Genomic DNA, 18,516 nt, shown 5'->3' on the forward strand with positions numbered 1-18,516 from the left:
CGTCATATTGCTAACATTGTTAACGTTAATAAAACTGTGACATGATAGAATACGATTCATCCTATCAATTAATATAACAGCAACATGATTAACTTGATTAATAATTTAATTTGCTCGATTATCTAAGTAGTTAACAATCAATTACACTTTATTTCCCAGCAGATCCACATATATATCCAACCAAGGCATCACAAAGGATTCCATCCATGTGTACAACTACACAGCTACGATTTCTATGCACTTCCGGCACATCCGGACATTGGCCGCGACGAGCCTGCGGTGAAACGTGGCGCGTTCAGTTCGCTTCAGGTTGCCAGGCCTGATGGATATTAGGCTGCGCACATAGAGCAGGCTCCCCTCCCCGGCCCCCGAGCAAGAGCGAGGAAGAAGCGGTGCGCTGTTTAGGCGCTGGTTAGGTGCCTGGTGCATCAGGGTAGGGGGGACCGACCGCGGTCACGTGACCGAGCTGCGTTTTGAGCGCATTAACGCAGGTACGAGGCGAATTCATTGTTTTTTCTCTTCGTAGTTTTACGCGCGCCACGGCCCCAAGCGCCGAGGTGCCGTGAGTCCCGCAAACGCTTCCGCCCACCGAGCGAGGCACGCGCGCCCACCACGTCGACGACGTAACAACCGTGTGAGTTTACCTAAGCAAGGCGCGATCGTCCTTTCTCGGAAGAGAAATGGCACGGCCATTCCGACGACGTCTCCCCGTTACGGGAATCCATCGCGAATGCACCGCCGTGACGATGCTTGACAAGCCTGCCTCTCGCCGAGCAGAAATGGCGTCCGTGCACATGGCCCTGCGAAGGAACATCCTCGCTCGAGGGAATCGCGCGCGCGCGCGCCAGAAGAGGCTCCAGCGCGAGAGCCTGGGCCCTCTGCCCGTCTCCGCTCGCGCCTCCCCTCGCCCCGGGCTCTCTCGCGTATCAACGTGCGGTATAAACGTGCGAGCGGCCGACGACGCGCCCGACAAAGTGTTCCTTTTTTTTCCGTCTCTCTCTCTCTCTCTCTCTCTCTCCGTCTCTCGTTCTTGCCGCGATCGGGTCCCATCGTTGGTTTTTTCTCGCGGAAATTCCTCGGAGATCGACGGGTTTCCCGCCGAGTCCCTCGCACGATTTTCCTGGGGAACTTACGAAACGCTTCGGGGAAGTCTCTATTTCGGGGATCGACGAAGGAAAGCGAGTAGGGGGTCGTTGTCCATCGCGGTGAATCGTCGTGGCGATAATAATACATTCCGTTTAACTTTCGTCATCGTTCCTCCAAATGGATTCTCCGTATCTTCTATTTATTGTTAAATGATCCTAACCTTTGGGGTTTTGGGATCTCTCGTGGGGTCTCGAGCACGTTTTTCCAGCTTAACTGTTCTTTGTACGCTGAAAGATATATTAATTATCAGTTTTTTATAGGAATATATTAGTGATATTTTGTTAATTTTTGTTTAATAGATAGGTGTCTAGATTTTCATTAATTAATTTATTTCGCGCCTTTAATATCGGTGATAAAAAATGTCCCTCGTGGCAGATTTTTGCCTTACAAGCTAGATTTTACAAGCTTTTACAGAGAAATTAATTTCTATTAGCGTATATATTTATTACTTGTATAAAATACATGTGTAACTTGCATAAAAACAAAATTAATTCATGTTGAAAAATACTATTAAAAAGAATGTAAAAATTAATATTGTTGGAAGTTTTAGAAGGATATTCATGGAATATTTGCTAAATACAACTTGACTGACTCATTCCAAAAGTTATAATTTATTTTGTACAAAATAAGATACATATGTTATATTCAGATTCTAATACGACTTATATTATATGTTTATATTCATATATAAACATACATATATATTATATTTCTACTAGAATACACATGTATTTTTGCATTTTCAGAAATCTAATAATTAATTCTCTCATCACGATACAAATGTATGTAACATATGTGTAATAACAAACATATTCTGTTTCAGACTGTAAATAGAGAGTGTACATAGTGTGATACCGTGAGTGAGTGAGGTTTTAGTTGGCAATGAGTTCAAATAATAAATCTTTGGTGTCCTCTGGTGGAAGAGGCGCCAATAAAAACAAATCACAACATGGCAAATCAGATCATCATCAAACTAAATCAGATTCGACAAAACATGACAAGGCTCAGGTTAGTAAACTCTATCATCTATCTTACATTATCTAACGTAAATCTATAAAAACATACAACATACAACATGTCTAGTGATTAAAATCTATAAAAACTTATATAATATTTCTGCGATAAGATGAAATAATTACTTTTTATTATTATTAGATTCGAAACTATTAAATAAGAAATACCTTGACTGTGTATTGTACATAAATTATTAATATTTTAGATTATTTAAGATTATTTCTTTCTTTGTAATATAAAACATTTGATCTCTGTTTGATTAAATGACTAAATGACAGATAAGATGTTGAATATATAACGTTCATAAAATTGTCAAACTAACATTTTAAAGAAAATTGTTTCTAACGATTGTTATATAGCAAAATACTAATCAGATCCGGCACGCACAAATTATCGACACCAGAATGGCGGGAGGTGAGGATCCTATCCTGAAGGAACGTATCAAGCAGGTCATGGATATGACTCGACGTTCGGAAGACGAAGTGATCATGGCTTTGCATGATAGCGACGGAGATTTGGATCGTGCCGTCAACGATCTTTTGGAGGGAGTGAAAACAGAATGGGAAGTTAAAAAGAAGAAGCCGCGTCAGCCTAGCGGTTCAAAACAGAATGCGGATCAATCAGGTGGTCAGGATGACAGTGGCGATTGGGAGGAACGACGCAATCAACGAGGTGGCGGTGCTCCGCGTATGCGAGGTCGTGCTAATCACGACAATCGTGGATGTTGGTTGAACTCTTTTTTAATGCCTTTATTATTTTTGTTATTTAAGAGTAGACGTATTTTTGTTATATAAGAGTAGACGTACATATGCATATATATTATCCTTTTTCTTCTTATATGTTTATAGTAAGATTTGAAAGTAAATACACTTGTACAGACGAATTTTTACACATCTATTTTATAAATAACTATTTTTAAAAAATTTTTGTTTGCAAATATAGGGCGTGGACGAGAAAATAAGGAGAATGAGAGGAACATGGAGGATGGTGTTCGTGATGGCAGCTATAGCAGAAGAGGCAGAGGTGGGCCCGGAAGATCGGGTCGTGGAGGTCGTGGCGGTGGCAGAGGTCTTGGTCCAAGAACATTTGCGAACCGCAACGATCCAGCGTCTGGCTCGGCTCATAGCTTTAATCGACCGATTGACACCTGGACAGGTGAGGAGCAGCAGCAGAGTAATCAAGAACCAAAAATAGGTAAGTCTTAATCTACATTGTGATCAAAATTGTCTTTTCCCAAATTATAACTATATATTATAGTTAAATTACTAGATATATAATAAAAAAACATTTTTATATATTTATAATAATTAGCAATACAGGCTTAGAATAAAATACAGTTTCAACATACATAGTTTGTAACGTTGTTTGTAATATTGTGTAATGGAATTACCATAAATACATTCAATTTTAATTTAAGATTCTCTTCAGTAAATAAATAAATAATAATTATGCAAGAAAGTAACGTGATATTTATATATTAATGAAGAATTATGGAATTGGTTTTGCTAGCGATGGTCCTACAGATTTTACCATAAGAAATTAGATTTAAAAAATGAAAATCTGTTAATATAATAGGAATATCATTAGCAAAATCATTATAAAATTAAAAAATATATTACAAATTTAAGATATCACACACACATATTTGATAGCAACCAAATAATACAATTATAATATAAATATAAATTATATATATATATATATATATATATTTATATATTAAAAAACGATTTTGTACATCTCATGTGTGTGTGTGTGTATATACATATTAAAATTGATAATCTGTATATAGATGCTTGGAATAACTTGGATTCTACAGAAGACTGGGACAACGAGGAATATACAGGATCTTTAGCAGATACTAAGGTCTTTACACCGAGCACGAATATTCTTGAAGCTCCTCCTGCTTTAGAAGAATCAAAGCCTCAGGAAATACCACCAACGCAATCGGGCCAAAGCGTTAATCTTTCATTGCTCCAGCAAGAAGTAAGATTTGACAAGATTTAAAAATAACGTCTCACAATCATATAACATTCCATATTATAAAACCATTCCAATTAAATTTAAATTATGAGATCAAAGTTTGCGTGAAACGCAAATCTATAATTATATTTATGATTTTTTTTATTTTTAATAAATTAAATTAATCGTCTAATATTACAAATAAATTTTACTACATTTTATATTATTTGACCATTTTCATATGTGGATAATATATACATTATGGTAATTAGCTAATATTAACAAATGATTAAAACTTGACTAAATTTTGACTGTTATATATATATATTTATATATGTACTCATATTACATTATACAAATTATTCAATTCTTTTAAAATAATAATTCTTAAAAAATTATCATTTAAACAGGATCATTAAATTTAATGTCAAATTTGTCAATATATTAACTATTTGCCATAGTATATATGGTGCTCACATATGAGAAGCATGAAATAAGATGGTATACAATTAAAATCCATATCAGCTTTGATGTATAAAAATTGTTGACAAATGACGAATTAGTACATGAATAAATATAATTACAAGCGTGCAATTTTTTCGCGCCAATTTTGATCGTTTATAATTAAAATTTATTTGTAACTTTTGACTTTCTTTCAAAATTTTCGATTATTTTGTCGAAATTGTATCTTTAAAAGAAGATATAGAGAGAATATTATGCAGTAATTGTATAAGACTCTATACATCCATTTACTTCATATTTTAATGATACTTTTTTGATACAATTTATAGGAATTACCAAAATTGTCGGAAATATCCGCGTTGCAGCAGCAGAGTTTGATACAACAACCTCAACAACAACCACAACAGCAACAAACTGTATTAGGCTTACCAACGATGCAATTGCCGCAACAACCTAGTGCTATTAGCAGTGGTGTATTAACAGCAGCGCAAACACAATATCTGACGCAACTTACTCAGCAGACGAGCGAAAACTTGAAAGCGGCTGGACAAACATCGTTTTCGTCATCTATGTCTAGTCAGGTATTATAATATACAAACTTTGATCGTCTTAAATGGTTCGCAAAAAGTGGAAAGTTCCTAAAAATAAAAAATTAAAGAGCAGCTAACTTTCATCTATGTTTCCACTTGCGTTACATTCCATTGTGAGAAATTACAAATATACGATTGCACATGTGTAGTAGATAGAGCATAAAAGAGTAAATTGTAATGTGCAAAGTACAAATCAAACCAAAATATCGCAGTTTTACTGTTTAATAAATTTTCACATTATGTATAATTAATCTTTTCATGCTTAATTTCACCTTAAATGATTTTTATATATATACATGTACAAACTTATATTTATAGCCCCAAAGACAAACAAAACAACGTCCAAGAGTTCCTCCACCATCAAAGATACCATCGAGCGCTGTAGAAATGCCAGGCGACGCGGTGAATAGTGGAATCGGATTTCTCGATGTACAATTCGGTGCGCTTGAATTCAGTAGCGATTCAAGCTCCATCGACGGTTCGGCAAACGAGAAATACAATTCCACAAATAGTACAATTCCCGGCGTAGACATGACTTCTGGTGCGAGCACCGTAAACACTGCCAATACAAGTAATTCGCTCGACATTGAAACGACGCAGACTTCCACCGCACCATTCAACGCCAGTTCTCAGATGGTAAAATTTACTCTTGTTACAAGTCATTTGACATATAACTACTTATAAATATATATGACAATTTTCGATACATGTAATTTACAATTATATGAAAATTTTCAGTTATCAAGTACCGACAATTTGCCAGTATCGAGCGAGCATTCGATCAGTTCCCAAAATTTCACTCGTGGCAGTAGCACTGGCCAAAGTTTGGACATAACTAAACAAGACTTTACGTCACAAGTCTCGCCTGGGAACGCGCCGACGTATGGGAGTACGACGACTTATCAACCGTCGCAAAAATCATCGTTCCAGCCATCGAGTGGTACGCCGAGCACTTACAACGCATACTCGAACAACCAGTCCTCGCAGTCCACCTTCCAAAATGCGTCAGCTGCCAGTACAAATAGTTATTCCGCGACAGCTACGGTTTCACAGGCGAGTTACAACTCAACGTCATTCCCGCAATCTAACGCGTCGACCTTCAATCAAGCGTCTCCTTCCGCATCGGCGTCCGTAACTTCCGGTTACAATCAACCCACCACCAGTAGTCAGGTAATAAGTATAGTAGTTATCTGATTTCAAATATTGATGATTTAATTGTGAGAGTTTTTTTACAATTATTTACTTTTCTTAATAGGTCTATCAGCCTACAAGTGGATACGTAGCGGCAACAACATCGCAATACGCGCAAAGCGTAGCTACCAACACAGTATCAAACAGTAATGCAGGATATCAAGCTTATCAGCCTGCTTATCAATCTTCTGTTACAACATTTACATCGCCGATAACACAGAATTCCGGTGTTTATCAAAGTGCTGCACAATCTGTAAGTACAACTTCCTCCTCTTATCCTGTTTATCTTCAAACTTTTTTTTTCAAGTTATAACGCAAGTTTACGTAACTAAATATTGAATCAATTCTCGGCAGGTTTATGCGAGTCCATATGGCAGTTATGCTAGCCAACCGCAAGCAACGTCTCACACGAATCATAAACTAAACAGTACTACAACGAAGGATTCGCAATATGATAGTAGTGCGACGACGTCGAACAGTTCTCTCGCGACAACTAGCGCACCGACGTTGGGTCTCACTTCAACCTCCGTCAATAGTTCGCAGACCAAAGTAACGAATTCAAATGGTTAGTAGATATTTGAAAAAAATCGCAATTGAAATCCTTTCAATAATTCAATTAACGGAAATGTATTCTCAATCAGCTGTACCGAAAAGCACGTCGAGCGGAGTAGTGACGGGCAACAGCGGTAACATGACTGGTGGTGCAGCCGGAAGTATGACTCCGATGCTGAGTCATCAGTACATTATGGGTCAAGCTGGTGTACCATATGCGGCTTTTCAGCAACCAGTGTACAGCTATGAAGACCTACAGTTGGTGCAGCAACGGATACCTCATATGGTCAGTTGCTTCTCAAACAATCAGTCCATTTGTTTCTTTATGATTCATTTTAGTGCAAATGCATTGTTCATGAGTAATTAACTTCTTTGGAGTAATGTACACTGAAATAATATAATTTATTTGACGTTAATTGACTTTACATAAATGCAATTTTGAATGTTACATCTATGGAGAAAAAATTATTAATATATGTTACTCCAAGAAGCGCGCTTACTCCATCTTATGTTATATATTATTATCTAATATGAAAATTCCCAAGGTAATCGTTTCTTTATTGCTTGGTAGCTGCTCGTAATTCCAATATTTTCATCGAAATTTTTTCAATCTTGTATGAATGCCTTCACGATGACAACGTAAATCTGTTTTTCTTTGTAGCAAGTTTGTTATGAAATAAACAATTAAAGACAGATCGGGTTTTCGATATTTTATGTAAATGTATTTATTAAAAGAGGGTGGAAGAAGCACTTTTGAAACTGTGGGGCTTACATTTGACATTTAGATGTTGATCATTTTAAGATGATTGTTTCGATCTCCGATCTATCTTAGCTTTTACTTTTTTTCCTTTCTTGTCTTGAGTTCATGTAGGTTGATGTGTACGAGTAATGTCATGTGAAACTGTATGAAAGTACGCGTTATACTGTCGCGTGGTGATGCGTAAAAATGGTCGGAAGTTGTATTACACTTTGTAGCTCTCTCTTCCCTTCTTCCTCTCTCCCTCTTTCGTTCGTTTTATTCAGACATTTTTTTAATCTATATAAATATGGAAGGAGTGTGAGATGATGATAGCAAGTACATTATAGATACGTGCGATTTACAGTTTGATTTATCGCCAGCAATAGTTTCAGTCGCGAATAAATACAACTTAAACATCTCTCTTTACTTTCTATATATATATATATATATATATATATATATATATATATATATTATTATATATATATATAAATCCAACCAACCGCATGTTATTTTTCCCTAAGTACGTGTAGAAACTATAGACGTTAGTTAGCCTTCTTGTATTTGGAGTACACAGTGTATGCATGTAGTTTTGTGTTTGGTTTCCCTGACTAACGTGCAGCCAACTACTGGTTACTATGACGCGGCCCTGGGCTATCAGACTACCGGTCCCGCTACGAGTCTCGGTGGTGGTAGAGGTGACGCGCTCTCCGGCGTGCAAGGCGTTCAAGGTGTGCAAGGTGTGCAGGGAGCCTATACCAGTATTAGCGACGCAAGATTCGCCAGAAACGACAGTAACGCATCCCCGGTACCTTCCACTATGTCGCAGCAGGTGAGTCTCGTCGATTTTTCTTAAAGCATAATCACGAGAAAGATGCTGTATATATATATATTACGAAAACTTTACCAAATTTTTATGAAAATTTGCAGACTGCTACGCAACAGCCAATGATGAATCCCACTCTTCCTCCGGGATATGCATACGCTTTTACGTACAGTAGCGGAATTATGCCGGGAGGTTTTCAATATGGAACTCCCGCTATTTATCCGGTAAATGAAATATTAAATATTAAATTAAGTTAGATATTATTATTAAGTATCAATACTATTTTAAACTTTCCAAAAAATTCGGGCGTTAATTCAAATTGTAAGAAAAATGTTTCGGTAAAATAAAAATTTAAGTTTTTTTTCTTTTTTTCGATTGTTCTCGATTGATTTGAAAGTGATTTGTAATCCAAATAAAAATCATTGTCAAGAAAAGAACAGCATTCAAAAACAGATTTTACAGCTTTAAAATAGTTTCCGAGAATATGTTCTCATGATCATTTTTATATACATTTGAATTTCATCAATCCTAAGATTCGAGCTGATACTTTAATTTTTTAAAGAGTACATTAATATTAATGATAATATGTATTTATAATACTAATAATTAAAATAGTTTTAATATTACTAAATAATACTGATTATTCTCTCTAATAAGAATGTTAAGTTGCTAAAAAATAATTCTAGTAATACACTACTAAATTTAATATAATAGTATTAATAATATCTAATATTAATACAAGCTGTAATATTTAATATCTGCTAATTAATACAAGTTGTAATATCTACTAATATCTAATACTACGAGCTCCCAATACTAATATCGAGTCGGTTTACTACGTCGTATAGCAAATAGCGACGGCCGGAAACGCTGGTACAAACAGCGGCGCGTACAGTGCCAAGCCAGGTAGTTACGGATCCGGTTATGGCGCCGGCGCGAGCTATGATGCGCTAGCTTCCGCCGGTCCGTCCGGGGAGTACAAAGGCACTGGCAGCAGTTACACCGGCACGCAGACCGGCAAAACTGGCACTTCCACAGGAAATACTAATACCGCTGGCTCTTCCGCGACGGATATCAGCGCCACAATGTACGCTAAGAGTCACGTGGCTCTCGGAAAAGTAAACGTGAGTAGTCATTTACGAACGTAAACGTCGTTGGAAATCCTACCCTCTGTATGTATCATGCGTATATATTGATGATTGATAAATTGGTTTTTTTCTTTTCAGTCTTATGAAAAGCAGGCTTTCCACTCGGCTACGCCGCCACCGTTCGGTCTTACGGGTAGCCAAAACGCTGGCTTGCCCGGTGGTTACGGCACGCCGCATCTATTCATCCCGACTATACCGCATCAGCTGCATCAACCGCTTCATCAGGATGGCGGCAACAGCACGGGCCAGAGGTCCAATACGAGTTCGCAGAATAAAGCTCAAGCAAAGCCTGGATACAGTCCGAGTTATTGGACCGGCAGTAATTAAAATGGAGCTTCGAACTTGACACACACGCATGGCAAATTGATCCAACATCTTACTAGTAAAAGAAGAAATGAAATCGTTTGCCACAATTGTGTGAAATGCAGATGGTACGAGACTTTGACTCTTCATTCCGCATTGACTCGTGTTTATATCGGAAAGAAAGATATTTTGACTTCGGAAAAAATAATATACTATTATTTTTCTTTGTTATTTTCAACAATTGGCGACGTCAATGAGAATGGAATAAAGAGTGAATATTTTTGAAAATTGAAAGGTATATGCAATTATTAACCGGATGCTTCCTTCAACGATTTGTAGCGATAATGAATTAATCTATTGTGATCTTTATTTCTTCAGTTAAGCACATTCTCGCAAACTTGTTCAATGCAGACATCAGAATAGAAATGCGATACTACAACAAAATAATTGCATTTTACGCAATGATACATGCAAATTTCATATAATAATTTGCATATTCTTTCCAATTGCGAATTGCACTCGTGCCAAATGAAATTGTAGCGTTTACCCAATGATTGCGGGAGACTAATCATCGTTTATGTCGATCATGATGATAAATTCTACTTATGACATAACTATGTCAAAATTTATGACATAATTATGTCATAAAATTTATGACAAATCTCAGGCACGTCGCACAACGCGACAAAGCTAGTATCGTGATTTTGTCGTACGATACATACCGGAAAAGAAAACGGTAACATCCGTTAGGTTTGCACTAGATCTCCCGTCTGTATATTACAGTGCAATTTCGAATATATTGTATCGACTGCTAAAAAGGGTGATACATAGTGTAACTTTATATTCTCTTTTCTTTTTCTCTCGTGTATAATGTAAGCATCTTGATTTAATAAATATGGGAAAATTGCATCTTTGTGATAGCGTGTCGCTTAAAAATGCGAGAATAAAGATGTACGTGTGAAAACGTAAGTTTTTATACAAATTTATAGCGTTCTTATTTTCGATATATTAATAACGATCTTGGATAAAGATTGCATTTGTTGCACTTACACATAATTGATTTGAACACATCTTTATGACTGGAATTGATTTTTCTATTATTCCTGATTTTAAAAAAGCGTATTTTATGCATCATATATATTATATTGAAATTATATAATCAAAATCGAAGCCATATATGTAATTCATATTACTTTTCAGTATCGTTACGAAAAAATTGAAAATATGCCATAGTATGAAACGTAGTAATTAAATATTTCTGCTCTTTTATTATTTTTGTACCTATATACTATTTTTATTTCTCTCTCTGTATTCGCACATTTGACCAGATTCTCGTAAAATCGCAAAGCGATGCAGAATAATTTCTTATTTTTTGTAAGATTGACAACAATTGAGATTTATGTTTTATTATCAGAATCTCTTGAATTATGATTTACGAGAATATATATTACATTTCTCAAATTAGTGCATTATATTTTTTATTTTTCATTCGTTTACTAATTTGTATTGGCGATTGGATGCCATAATTAGTGATTAAATAATTTAATTTATAAAAATTATATTTGAAAGCTTTAGCTTTTACATATGATTATTATCTCAAGGTTTCAAAAATATTTAAACATATCTAGAAACGTTACGGATCATCATTTGGCATATTAGTGCATTTCTAAATGTATGGAAAAGATAATTAGAAATAATTTGTTTCAAAGAAAAGATTAAGACTTCAGATTAATGAATCTTAATCTTTATTATATCACAGCTTTTGGAAAAGCATTAATGACATTATTAAATCAAAAGTGTTAGTGCAGCTTTTTACAGTTTATTCAAAAAACAGATATTCGCTCAAAGCATGTGTGCAAAGAAATGATGTAATAATTTCTATTGCAACAATAAATAGAATCGTACAGTTTAATACACGATAGATATGAGTTATACAAATCTTTGTTGGAGAAGAAGAATGATCAAGATAAAGACAAAATGTGGGAATTATTAAAACAAATGAGAATAAAGTAATTTGTGCAGTAACAATGAATAATAGCGATATTTATATCTTTTTCATTGAGATTATAATAATAAAAAAAGGAATCGATTCCGTCTGGTGTACACATTCGTTAATATTGCATTATTCGTGTTGATTAGAGACGCGCGAATTGTGTCACTATACAAGATATCTCTCACAATCATAATATACGATATTTTAATAGCATATTTTAAAGCAAAATAGTATCTCGAAAGTCATAAAAATGTTGAGATCAATTTTTTAATTATAAATGGCCAAAATTAATCGTATGATATTACATAGAATTATAAGCATTATGCAATTAAGTTTCATCATATGTGAGTGTTACATATAGCAGTTAATATATTGACAAATTGATCAACAAATTTTAATATTAAATTTGATTTGTTTAAATTTAATTCTGTTTATTTTAATAATTTAACAAAATATATATTTAGAAAAGGATGAATATAATTTATATAATCTATATAATAATTAAATCAATGGATTACTATAATATATTATCCATATATGAGAGAAACGACAAAACAAAAATCAATATCCGACAATATAAGTAATTGATATAAGTAACAGATTCTGATAAATATCAATATTATTAGCTTCAATTAATGAATATTGATGATGAAACTGTAATTATAATGTTATAAATTACTTTTGCGATTATTTTGATTGTTTATAATTCAAAAACTATTTTGACTTTCGATACTTGACTTTCATACTTTCTAATTCTATTTTACTTCCGGAATATTCTATTAAAATATTGAACAATGGAGGGAGATACTTTGTATACATATTAATCAGAAAACGAAATATAATACATTGACCAACGGAACAACATATACACATATTTTGAAAACATACTTTACATTTTTGCATTGTGAATAATGAATGATCGCAGATGTTTTTTCGGATGAAAAAAACAGAGAAGAGAAAAGTGAAAGAGCAAGAGTACGGTCAAGTGTAACGCACGAACGAAAGAAAAAAATGTACATGAAGCGTTTTCACAAAGGTGCTGTGAGAGAATTGTTACAGTTTGCGCGTGTACAATATAAACGTGAGGAGTAATAATGTTTCTTCTAGCACGAATGGACCGACCGAATGTGAGACGGTCGTCAAAGCTTTACGAGATACCGCTAATGTAAGCGAGAAGTAAATAGTTGTAAGTAAACTCTCGTTATAGCGACTGCATATATATAAATATATAAATATATAAATACATACACACATAAACTCGTATAAATGCGGTATGAATATATAGGATGCGTTTTGAAGAACTTTGAAGACCAAATGTAGTTTAGCTTCCTTGTTTTTTTTCGGAGGGAGAAAAAGTATAAATCTGTACTCGTCAACTCTGGAAAAAAAGACATCAGACTACATTGTCTTCGTCGTAGTCCCCACGAATATGTGGACTAACAACTGACTTTAATATACACGTTCGAACATAATCGAGCGTCAAAATAAAAAAAAAAACGACTTGATGAAACCAAGTCGAGAGAGAATCACAAGTAACGTTTTTCGTTTTGTCTTAGTGTATGTTTTAGTCCAATCGCACTTTTCGTGTATACTCGAATCAATCTAGGGTAATAGAAAAAAAAAGAAAAAAAACAGTATACTAAGTGTAATGTATAATGGAAAGTAAAGAGAGAGAGAGAGAGAAAGAGAGAGAGAAGGGATGCAAAATTAATGCGAAGAAGTTGAGTAAAAAAAACAGAAAAAAAAGAAAGATGAGATTCAGAGTAAGCACGTTTGTTCTGGTATATAACTATTATACATTAATAATTTTTGTATTTTTGTCAAATATTAACCGATTAAATGCGAGTGCAAAATGCATTACGCCACTATCGCTATTATATAATTAATAATAATAATAATAATAATAGCTACTACTGTGTATAAATATGGATATATAAGAATAAATGTATTAAAGAAGTCTAGTGATTTACATACCCGTGGTGCACACTTGTATTTTTCAATCCTGCGTTTGACGGTTACTTCCAAGATTCTTCCAAAGATCTTCCAAAATCTATTCTCATCCCAGTACACAATTATTACACTATTATAACATATTACACTATTATAAAGTTTTTTCAATTGTTAAAAGTAGTTAACTCGTTAAGATAGTTGTATGTATATACAAGATGGCTATTTTTGAAATTTTATTTTTTAATTCACCGCAATAATTATATTATGTATATACAGAACAAAAGGATGAATCTTTGAACAAGATTTTTGCGCATGCGCATGTCATTGAACACGTGATCAATTAATTTAACAGACACGTGCTAAGGTCATTCTTTCGTTGAGACCCATATATAAATTAATAATATTTTTTTGTTATGATTTATTCTAACAATATATATCAATAATATATCACGTAAATAAATATATATACATGCATCATAATATTACATATAAATAAATATATATGCATGTATCATAATATTACAAAAATAATTAACATATTCATATACCATATATTACATATATATATTACATATATATATATATAATATTTTTTACTTCTTTTTCGCAAGGTTTCCAATAATATCCCTTATCGAAATAAAATATATACAATTGAAGCAGAGATACCAGAAACGCTTACACATGTGGAACGAACGCTTGCGCACGTGGCACAAAATAATCTTGCGTATGTGTCATCTGTCATCTCGCGTCGTGTGGTATGTGAATATGTGTGGCTGAATATATATATATATATATATATATATATATATATATATATATATATATATATATATATATATGGACCGATGGAAAGCAAACCTCAAAACACAAAAATGAAAAAGGAATTGACATAGATAAATGGTTAAAAGAAATTAATTCGAAACCATTAAGAATTATGTATACTTTCCTCAAAGAAATAGGTAAAATTATAATAAAAATAAAAATGCAGGGACAAAGAGTAATTACAGCAAGAATACAATGTAAGGAATATTGAAAGAAAGTGAAAGGTTATGTACAAGATCAATACAAAGAAGAAAGAAAAGATATAAGTTTTATGGAGTAAAAGGTGTCAAAAATATAAAATCGGTTGACGATACACTAACTGTAAAAAAAAAACTTGAAGAAATTGAAAAAAATAATTAATCGAATGCTATAATGATGTTCGTCGAGAAGTTTACGATCACGATTGTTTCTTTAATGCCTGGTATTAAATGAAAAGTTTTGTGTAAAACTAAAGCGTCTTTTTCTCGAAAAAGAAAATGTATTCATAGGCAACATTTAATCAGACAAAAATAAGAACGAAAATAATATATATGTGATCTTGTTCTATTCTCACTTTTTTGACAGCTGTTTACGCAGACTTAAACATATGGAATTTTATTATATCTATAAAATGAATTTTTTACAGTTGATAAAGATATCCATATGTCTAAAAAAAAGGAGATACTCCTTTTTATTAAACATACATTATGAAACGTGAGGTACATTGATGACAGAATTAAAAATTAGTATCAAAGCTAGTACATCGAAAAATGGCCACTATGTGGCATCAACAGGTCTTTGCGCTTGATGCAAAGTATAATGCATTACGAGCTAACAAGTTCCCTAGTCTGGGTATGTAATGTTTCATTTGTATGCATATATGTGTATATTATAATAATAATATTATGTGTATATTATTTGTATGCATGTGTATATTAAGAAATAACTGATGATTTAAGAAATGATTAAACTTAATACATTCGATATCCTGTCAGGTATGTTATATATTCGTCGAAGAAATCAACTACTTCGTGAGAAACCTTCCAGAGATCCTGAAATCAGCACACAATATTTGAAATTGCGATCGGAATTATTACGTCGACGTTATGGGGAGAAACAACAGGAGCAAAGTAGCATGGGAAGTCATACGATTAGCGAGGATTCATCAGAAGGCAGATTGAAGCATCACCTCGCGCAACGAAAATCTACAGCGGAAAATTTCGCGTTCGCCGGTGTTCATCATGTTTTCGATCAGCATAAGGCAGCCATAACGATGCTGAAATTCGCTAATAATGATAGATCCAAATTGTGTTGCGCGTCATTGGATGGTACGCTGTCTATATGCGAAGTCATTGGCTCACCTCCGAAAGTTATTGCTTTATTAGAAGGTCATTCTGGCGGCGTGACTGCGCTTGATTGGAGCATCAGTAATGATCTAATAGTCTCTTCCTCTCTCGATACGACAATACGACTCTGGAAAATATGCCAGGACGTAGAGCCTATTTGTCTACGAGTGGTAAACGATCAACAGCGAGCAGAAGTTTTGTGCTGTAACTTTTTACCTGCCAATAATAATCTCATCGTGGCAGGTAATTCCCAAGGACTGATTCAGATCTTGAACGTGTCCACTGGTATATATATGCGTGGTGGGTCCTGCAAAATCGGTGGAAAGGTCGGTTTTTTATTTCTCGAGAAAAAAGAATTATAAAAAAAGAAGGTTTATACGCACACAAATTACTGTAATTTCCGTAATATATCTTGTAATATATTTCCTAGATTCTTTCCCTCGCCTGCGAGGGCAGCGGCGGTTCGGTGATTTGGGCTGGCAATGATAGAGGTGTCGTAGTGTCTTTTCGATTGGAACCCGGTGTAGGACGGTTGACAAAGTTGCAGCGAGTGCAAGAGACCGGCGGAATGATAACCAGCCTTTCTTGGCGCTCGTGGCTATCAAAAGATGCTCCTTGGGCAGCATTGTTAGTGAGCAGCGCATGTAACGCCGTATTATTGTATCGTGTCGCAGACAATCACGGTTCTCTATATTTTTGGAAAAAGTATCCTATCAAGCATAGGTAATATTTTGTTACATATATTCTTAGTTTACATAGTTTATATTCTTCGTTTTTTCCACTTTAATATATTGTTACTTATGATCACAGTGTAAGAATATTAAATATTCATCTTTTTTTTTATAAATGTTCTTTTTTTCTATGGATTTCTATATATTGGATGAAGTATCATGTCATAGAAAAAAAAAATATATATATATATAATTAGGTATTTTTACTTGCATAAAATCAATTGTGATTATGAATCTGAAAATATTCAATATTTGAACGTTGATATATCCACAACAACAGTTATTTTAAGTATAAGCAAGATAAATATACATATATATCTTTTTTTTTTCAATTTATTAATTGATTATAGCTTTCTAACATAAAATTCAAGCAATCTTATCATTTTACATTTTTATACGATATTTTTATAGGCATTACCCATTGAGATCTACCTTCTGTCCACAAATGGGTGCATGTTTAATAGCTACCGGATCAGAAGACGGAGCCGTTCACTTGCTGGATTTAGCGAGGGAAGGAAAGGCCGCTAGAATCAATCGATTACTTGGTCACGCGACACCTGCGTTAGCTTTAGCCTTTAATTATGATGAATCCTTACTTGCGTCCGCGGATCACGATGGACAGATTATTTTGTGGCGTAATCATCAACGTCATTTATAAAGTATTTTTCTCATTCCTCAAAGTTATTATTGGAGATTGAAAAGAAAAACAATTTGTTCGAGATATAAAGCAAATGAAAGTATTGTAAAAACTTCCATAAGTCTCAGTTACATAATTATAAAATGCGATGTATAAATGTATAGATTTATCTACAATGCCGAAGTTTTGTACATATCGCGATTTATTGCTGTGAAAATAAAAATTGAAAATTAATATAAAATTTTAGGATATTTATAAAAATATATACTTAGGGAGTTGATGAATAAATAGTACTTTTTTCTGTATAACAATATATTAATTGTTCTCTATTTCATTTTATATAGTGAGCATAAAGCAGTATTAATAGTAATAATAATAGTGTGGTGATAGCGAGAGACGTGATGGAGCACTCGTGGTACTATTATAATAGCGGTTTGTTCGCATAACTTTTTCAATATCGCGCGCATTCGTGAAACAATAGTGACATAAAACTCACACAGTTTCCACGATGCTCAACTACATTTAATATTCTGTTTCATCGATTTGTTCTGCTTCCAATGATTTATCCGTGTGTCCAGTATGAATAAGTATACAATGGAATATACATTATCGCAAATAAATACTTGTAAAAATCTCTCTAAAATAGTATTTATACGATCGTATTAATATTTATCGCGCGTTCGCGAGTATATTTTAGAGATCTATAGAAATATCTTTTACAATGTACCACATATCGTAGATTTATTAATGCTTGTATACTTTCGCACAGTATAGTATACTGAAGCGAAAAATAGTTGGGCACAAAGTTATTTCATTAGCATAAAAGTAAATAATAAATTCGAGACACTTATCATATACCACCATAGAAAAGGCAAACGTTTCTGTAACGTAATCTCGTATTACGTGTATATTCGAAAAAAATTAACATCGTTGGCAGATTCTCGCTTTAGTACGATATACGCGATTTTTCAATTCAAACGTAATTCGCGTATTTTCCATTTTTTTTCTGAAATTCAATATAAAATTGGACCGATCTACGCATAGTATTTTCTCATCACAGATCTAAGAAAAGTAAAAATATATCGATACAGCGTGTATATATTATGTAAAAAATTAGTCGTGCAA

At 33.9% G+C, this 18,516-nt stretch overlaps 2 protein-coding genes across 8 annotated transcripts; both read left to right on the plus strand.

Moving 5' to 3' along the window:
- Positions 1–296: 296 nt before the first annotated feature.
- Positions 297–10,227, plus strand: LOC105254592 (protein lingerer). Of its 5 annotated transcripts, none has more exons than XM_011263365.3 (15): positions 297–491; positions 1,970–2,154; positions 2,520–2,883; positions 3,103–3,354; positions 3,953–4,146; positions 4,914–5,165; positions 5,493–5,810; positions 5,913–6,344; positions 6,430–6,618; positions 6,720–6,930; positions 7,007–7,203; positions 8,279–8,488; positions 8,587–8,706; positions 9,331–9,606; positions 9,709–10,227. In XM_011263365.3, exons 2-15 carry the CDS (start codon positions 2,029–2,031, stop codon positions 9,955–9,957), a joined length of 3,390 nt encoding a protein of 1,129 aa, XP_011261667.1. In that variant the 5' UTR covers positions 297–491; positions 1,970–2,028; the 3' UTR covers positions 9,958–10,227. The 5 variants fall into 5 exon arrangements, with proteins under 5 accessions (XP_011261667.1, XP_011261671.1, XP_011261670.1 ...); XM_011263369.3 differs by having other exon boundaries at positions 8,318–8,488; XM_011263368.3 differs by having other exon boundaries at positions 3,980–4,146; positions 9,709–9,957.
- Positions 10,228–14,571: 4,344 nt separating this feature from the next.
- On the plus strand, positions 14,572–17,704 carry LOC105254591 (WD repeat-containing protein 13). Of its 3 annotated transcripts, none has more exons than XM_025414486.1 (5): positions 14,572–14,631; positions 15,324–15,529; positions 15,673–16,349; positions 16,454–16,746; positions 17,166–17,704. In XM_025414486.1, the coding sequence occupies exons 2-5, from the start codon at positions 15,448–15,450 to the stop codon at positions 17,410–17,412; spliced, it is 1,299 nt and encodes a 432-aa protein (XP_025270271.1). In that variant the 5' UTR covers positions 14,572–14,631; positions 15,324–15,447; the 3' UTR covers positions 17,413–17,704. The 3 variants fall into 3 exon arrangements, with proteins under 3 accessions (XP_025270271.1, XP_011261665.1, XP_025270270.1); XM_011263363.3 differs by lacking the exon at positions 14,572–14,631 and adding an exon at positions 14,721–14,895; XM_025414485.1 differs by lacking the exon at positions 14,572–14,631 and adding an exon at positions 14,721–14,835.
- Positions 17,705–18,516: the final 812 nt, after the last annotated feature.

The sequence above is a fragment of the Camponotus floridanus genome, unplaced genomic scaffold, assembly GCF_003227725.1.
Source record: "Camponotus floridanus strain SB8 unplaced genomic scaffold, Cflo_v7.5 scaffold81, whole genome shotgun sequence".
Taxonomy (NCBI): Eukaryota; Metazoa; Arthropoda; class Insecta; order Hymenoptera; family Formicidae; genus Camponotus; species Camponotus floridanus.

Coding starts and splice junctions, on each gene's coding strand:
- LOC105254592 (XM_011263365.3), top strand. CDS start 2,029: ATGAGTTCAAATAATAAATCTTTGGTGTCCTCTGGTGGAAGAGGCGCC. Junction 5,166..5,492: donor CGTCATCTATGTCTAGTCAG/GTATTATAATAT, acceptor TTATATTTATAG/CCCCAAAGACAAACAAAACA. Junction 6,931..7,006: donor CAAAGTAACGAATTCAAATG/GTTAGTAGATAT, acceptor ATTCTCAATCAG/CTGTACCGAAAAGCACGTCG.
- LOC105254591 (XM_025414486.1), top strand. CDS start 15,448: ATGGCCACTATGTGGCATCAACAGGTCTTTGCGCTTGATGCAAAGTAT. Junction 16,350..16,453: donor CCTGCAAAATCGGTGGAAAG/GTCGGTTTTTTA, acceptor TATATTTCCTAG/ATTCTTTCCCTCGCCTGCGA. Junction 16,747..17,165: donor AAGTATCCTATCAAGCATAG/GTAATATTTTGT, acceptor ATATTTTTATAG/GCATTACCCATTGAGATCTA.